At 34.0% G+C, this 6,000-nt stretch overlaps 1 protein-coding gene across 1 annotated transcript; it reads left to right on the top strand.

The window, feature by feature from the left end:
- Positions 1-258: 258 nt before the first annotated feature.
- On the top strand, positions 259-1,901 carry LOC109447960 (trace amine-associated receptor 2). The gene has a single exon (XM_019732741.2). It carries the CDS (start codon positions 286-288, stop codon positions 1,204-1,206), a length of 921 nt encoding a protein of 306 aa, XP_019588300.1. The 5' UTR covers positions 259-285; the 3' UTR covers positions 1,207-1,901.
- The last annotated feature ends 4,099 nt before the right edge of the window (positions 1,902-6,000 follow it).

The following is a 6,000-nucleotide window of genomic DNA, read 5'->3' as shown; positions in this document are numbered from 1 at the left end:
ATGACCATTTAAACTCATTAGGGTAGAATTCTATGACATTGCAAATAAACATTAAGATAAATGAGAAAGGTCATAAGTACTATTTCAGCATAGATTATCTTCCTTGAGTCTTATATGTCTTTCTTGAGTTTTTCTATGAAAACTACATAAAACATAGACTATTTTATCTATTGCTTGACAAAATTCCATGTGTTTTGCTTTTTTCTGAAGGAAACATTCAATTGCTCTGAATATGGAAATGGATCTTGCCCAGAGAACAAAAGGCCGCTGGGTGTCCGAGTTGCCATGTATTCATTTATGGTGGGAGCCATATTCATCACGGTGTTTGGCAATCTTGCCATGATAATTTCCATTTCCTTCTTCAAGCAGCTTCACACACCTACCAACTTCCTCATCCTCTCCATGGCAGTTACTGATTTCCTCCTGGGATTCACCATTATGCCATATAGTATGATCAGATCGGTGGAAACTTGCTGGTATTTTGGGCTTACATTTTGCAAGATTCATTATAGTTTTGATCTGATGCTTAGCATAACCTCCATCTTCCATCTTTGTTCAGTGGCCATCGACAGATTTTATGCTATCTGTTACCCTTTACGTTATTCCACCAAAATGACGATTCCAGTCATTAAACGGTTGTTATTTCTCTGCTGGTCAGTCCCAGGAGCATTTGCATTCGGGGTGGTCTTCTCAGAGGCCTATGCTGATGGAATAGAGGGTTATGATATCTTGGTCGCTTGTTCCAGTTCTTGCCCAGTGATGTTCAACAAGTTATGGGGGACCACCTTGTTTATGGCAGGTTTCTTCACTCCTGGGTCTGTGATGGTGGGGATTTATGGCAAAATTTTTGCAGTATCTAGAAAACATGCTTGTGCAATCAGTAACTTACCAGAAAATCAAAATAATCAAATGAAGAAAGACAAAAAAGCAGCCAAAACTTTAGGAATAGTGATGGGTGTTTTCTTATTATGTTGGTTTCCCTGTTTCTTCACAATTTTATTGGATCCCTTTATGAACTTCTCTACTCCTGTAGTTTTGTTTGATGCTTTGACATGGTTTGGCTATTTTAATTCCACATGTAATCCCTTAATATATGGTTTCTTCTATCCCTGGTTTCGCAAAGCACTTAAGTACATTTTGCTAGGTAAAATTTTCAGCTCACATTTCCATAACACTAATTTGTTTATTCAAAAAGAAACTGAATAGACTTACTCTGTGGGAGTGAGTTGAAGAAAAAGAACTGGAACTTAGAAGAATGAAGTCACTTAAAGTGTGTGTGAGATTTTGGGGACTGGAAAGCTCTTCATTTGTAAGACTTGAGGGGAAAAAAAAGGAATCTTCTTTTCAGAATACTTCATATGCCCACTACTTCCAGGTAGAGAAAAAATAATGTTAGAAAGGTGGACAGAAGATGAGGAAAAACTAGGACTAGGATGAAGAGGACACACAAACATTTTATACTATTTGAAAGGGATTGAAACACAAGCTGGACTTGAGGACAGCTATCCACTTATCACCACACACACTTTGTGTGATATTTCCATGTATTTCTTCTTCCTCAGTGTCTGACCAGATGTATTTTGAAGCATCAACAACAAAAACTTATAGGTAAGTAAATATGGAAATAACAATTTCAGAAACATATTCTCTCAGGAATCATTGGTTATCTGAGAATTAAGCCTTTACTAGATTTTACTGTTGTGAGATTAAACACTTTTTAAATGAAAGAAGAAATGGAAACTGTAACTGAGGCCACATATCCAAGAAATGTGTTCATTCGTGTATCATCTTAATCATAGCAGTTGGCAGTTTCTATTTTATTAGCAGGAATATTCTATTTGGTGCCTTCTTTTCTTCCTCAGGTTGATCCATATTTTGTATTGCTAATTGGTACCCTTATTTTTAATAAACGTAAAGTATATACCCTAAAAAGTTGCATTTGAATCCATCACTCCTTTTTGCTTAATATTTATACATATGTGTTTGAATAATAGAATAATATGACAAGGAAACAAAAAAGAAAACTAATATTTATTAGGTGGGGATGCCTCTGGGTCCTGGAAAATTTATACTGTGTTTGTTATTCAGTCTTTTTAACTGTAAATTGAGACCCATTAACAACTTGTGGAATTGATTTGGTGGGCATCAACCAGCGGTATGCTGGGAAAACCTGGCTCTGGAAAAAAAGCAACAACGCTTGATTTGTAGAATTTGATGATTTTCTTTGTGTATGTATATTATGTATATGTATAATATATATTATATATATGTATATTTTAAAATTCTTCATTTACCTGATTTCAAGCTATGAATGTAATGTCAACTAGCTCTCAAAATTTTTGAAAAGTTAACCTATTCTTGCAAGTGGGCATGTGTGGTTCCAGTATACTACTTCAAATAATATTTTTAATGAAAAGCAAACTAGAATAGAAGAAAATAATCTCAAATCTATCACTTGCACTGAGAGTAAATATTGCCTTATGAATATTTAATTTTAGTTATATACACATATATGTTTATACATGTGTTTTTGCATATGTAAGTAAACTGTTTCAATAAAATATTTTTGTTTATTTTCTTCAACTTCAATATTTCAATGACTAAATTAATAATGTTTTCCTCTTTGTGGAAAAGTTTACATAATTGCCCGCAAATTTACTTTGACCTTAGTCCATTGCATAGATCACAATTTAGCAGTGCCCTTTCAGCTGTCAGCTTAAGCATTAGTCTTGCTTGGCTGCCCAAAGATGGGCCTGCACATACTGTGTGGACCTTCTATCGCCCTTCTCTCCTCGCTGGCCTTCTGTTGGCTTGTTTCCTCCACCTTACAGCCTATAGGGTAGAGATGAAAGAGAGGACCTTCTTTGAAATGATGAAAGAGACTACAGGTACAAACTAAATGGAGAAAATGGTTTTCCAAGAACAGAGAAATTAAAGCCAGGTGCTTTTATGAGATCTAATGTGGTGTGTTGGATAATATTGAGATTTTTGGTTTGTTTGTTTTTTTCGTTTTTTTCAGTAATTCTTCTTAACAAAATGATTATGTTTTGGCATTTAAACACACACACACACACACACAGACTTTCTCTTTTTATTTTAAAAGACCAATTGCTAAGAAGTAAGTAAAATATATTTTAGCCTTACTGTAGAGTAGAATTATTTTGAGTTAATATTTATTAAATTTTCCTCTCAATTCATTAACATATGACAATAGAAAATAAGACTAAATAGCATGGTGTAAGGTTGTCTGTTGACATTTGTTGGAAAGCAGTTTATGGCGGTCCTTTTTACAGAATGATGATGTTTGTGATGGTGGTTATTGTTTATGCTGGTGGTTATAGAGGAGATAAAAATTTGGCAGCCTTATGTGGGCCATAACATTTCTTATAATACTTCTCTCTTTCTATTAGAATCCTATCTGTACTTTAAAACATCATTCAAATAACTTCTCTGTAAAGTTCTGCTCAGTTACTCCCCTTTCATTGAAACATAATTTTCTCTGTTCCTTTTCATGGCACGTTTTAGTTTTATAGTGTGGTCGTCCTGCCCAGTTTGCTAGTGAACGTGATTAAGCCTCCTATCTACTTCTGCTTTCCATCATTCATCCTGCTTCATTTCCCAGGGTTAATAAAGTAATATCCCCACACCCAGAATTTTATAGGAAGTTACAGATAAGAAAAAAGGACCTGGGGAAATTAGTAAATTTTCCCAGATTATACAACCAATTGTAGAAGCAGGACTAGAACCCAGCTCTTGTGATTTCTCACTCGGTGTTCTTTGTTTACTGAACTAGGTTTTCTTTTTTCTTTTCTTTCTTCTTTTTTTTTTTGTTTTGTTTTGTTTTGCTTTGTTTTGTTTTGTTTTTTTAAGATTTGTGACACTCACTTTTTTCCCTTCTTCTTCTTCTATTTTTTTTTTTTTTTTTTTTTGACTAAGGGTTTTAGTCATACTGGTCAAATTACTGAAGCAAAAGGAAATTCTTCCCTCCCACCCCAAAATGTTCTCAATATATTCAGGAATCAAAGTATAAACAGAAATGTTTTATGATTCAGACAATTATTCTTCATTTGGATATCAGCCAGCATTTAATTCAGCCTACACATGTCTGCATAATTTTAATATATAGAAGATTCAGTACCTATCTTTCCAAAATAAAACCCAAGTAATTATGAAATCACTATGAAATATTGTCCTTCATTTGGGAAAAAGAAACAAAAAACTATCTGAAACATTAAAAATACAAAGAATATTTCAATATCCCCCAGGAAAGAGAGGTAAAAGAACAATTCCATTGGGGCTCTGCAGTTAGTTCCTTTATTGGAGTTCCTGGATCTGAGTACTTCACTCCAGTTCTCTTGAGAGCAGAAGCAAACTTATATGAATCAGATATCTTAATCATCAACATAACACATTTCAGAATTTCCTTGACCTCATGCCTGCAAAGTCATCAGAAGAGAAGCTATGATTCACAACTAGCTTTTCAGGAGAGGGAAGATACTGGGTCAATAAAAAGAACTGGAAATGTATTTATCTTTTAATTGTTGATTTGTTCTCTTTTTCAAAATAACTGAATAGTGATAATTAAATTTTAAAGAGAACAAGAAATTGTTACAAACAGGATGCACTAGAGAAGGTAGGTTTTGTTTGTTTGTTTGTTTTCTTGACTGGGAAAGAATTATTACAATAGTTAAGTGAAAGAAATGTTTTAAATTTTCCATCAAAATTTGATTGGCAGTTTATACATTTCTATGTAGTGTCAATATAAAAAAATGTTTTTGCAAAGTATAAGAACTATGAAAAACATGATTTAGTGAATGGAAGGTACTTATAAGTTTCAATACACTCGTCTCTTTGATATTATAATCTTAATTTAAAAATCCTATTACATACTATTTAATTCACTGCCAGATACTATATATTTTCATTTTTGATTTTTTTTTCCTCTTGCAAGCAGCATTTACTGAAGATACTCTGTTTCTCTTTACTCCTCAAGTTATTCACTCATTTCAGATACAAAGAGTACCCAAATAAAAATGAAGTTTCTCTGTTGTCAAGAACTGTTCTTCTCCAATTCAGTGGGCATACAAATAACGTATGTATCTTTCTAAGAATTACATTTTGGGATGGGTCTGAGTTTTTTCATTTCCAAAAATGTTCCCGGGAGACCGGGAGATGATGTGTCTGGTTGAGGAACCATATGGTGATTAGCAAGGACTAGATGGGAGAAACTACAAGCAGAAAAATCCATCGACTTTCTTGTTGCCCAAATAGATCAGAAATGAACTGTTGCCCATTATTAGAGATGGTGAGAGGTGGTGGGAGGTTTACTGGAACAGGGGCCAAAAGACCTGGATTATATTGTTGGTTCCATTATAAACCTTTGTTATTTCATGTACATGAAACTGTTGGGGGGATGCAATGGAAATGTGCCTTTTAAATAATTTAGAAATTTTAAGACACCCAGAATTTTTATTGTTAACTGGGTTTCATTTGGAATGCTCTTTGTTTTGAAAGGGGGTTTATTAGCTACTTTCTGAGCAGCATTTACTGTTTTCCTAATACTTCCATCTTTCCCAAACTGAATGTGTTTTATACCATGAGAAAAGATGCTTATTAATTAGGTTGTGTTGGCATTAATTTCTTCTCATTTAAATCAATGAGCCGTTACTGCTTCCCTGCTATGTATCATACCTGGCTCTCTTTGTTAAGTGTTTCAAGAGTTAGACGGTTAATGGGATGTTGTCTCAGTAACTGTAAATTTCTTGAGAAATTTACGGTTAAGATAAGGCAGTTTTAAAAAGAGTGCTGTGCCAGTAGAAGGAAACAAAAGTATTTGAAATCAAAGTCAACTGTAAGATGAGGAAGTAGAACCACCTGTCTCTAACATCTTTGGCCACCCCAATAGTCTATAATACTATGAAATTAACTCCAAATGGGAGAGTCAAAAAAGGTTTCTGGAAAAAAGAAGATATTTGAACTGAGCATTGAAGTGGTCAGAGG

Source organism: Rhinolophus sinicus, linkage group LG05, assembly GCF_036562045.2.
Source record: "Rhinolophus sinicus isolate RSC01 linkage group LG05, ASM3656204v1, whole genome shotgun sequence".
Taxonomy (NCBI): Eukaryota; Metazoa; Chordata; class Mammalia; order Chiroptera; family Rhinolophidae; genus Rhinolophus; species Rhinolophus sinicus.
Note: the sequence above shows the minus strand (reverse complement) of the source record. Positions and strands in the feature narration are given on the sequence as shown.

What these genes read in the sequence shown, in the direction of transcription:
- LOC109447960 (XM_019732741.2), top strand. Translation starts at nt 286, where the DNA reads ATGTATTCATTTATGGTGGGAGCCATATTCATCACGGTGTTTGGCAAT.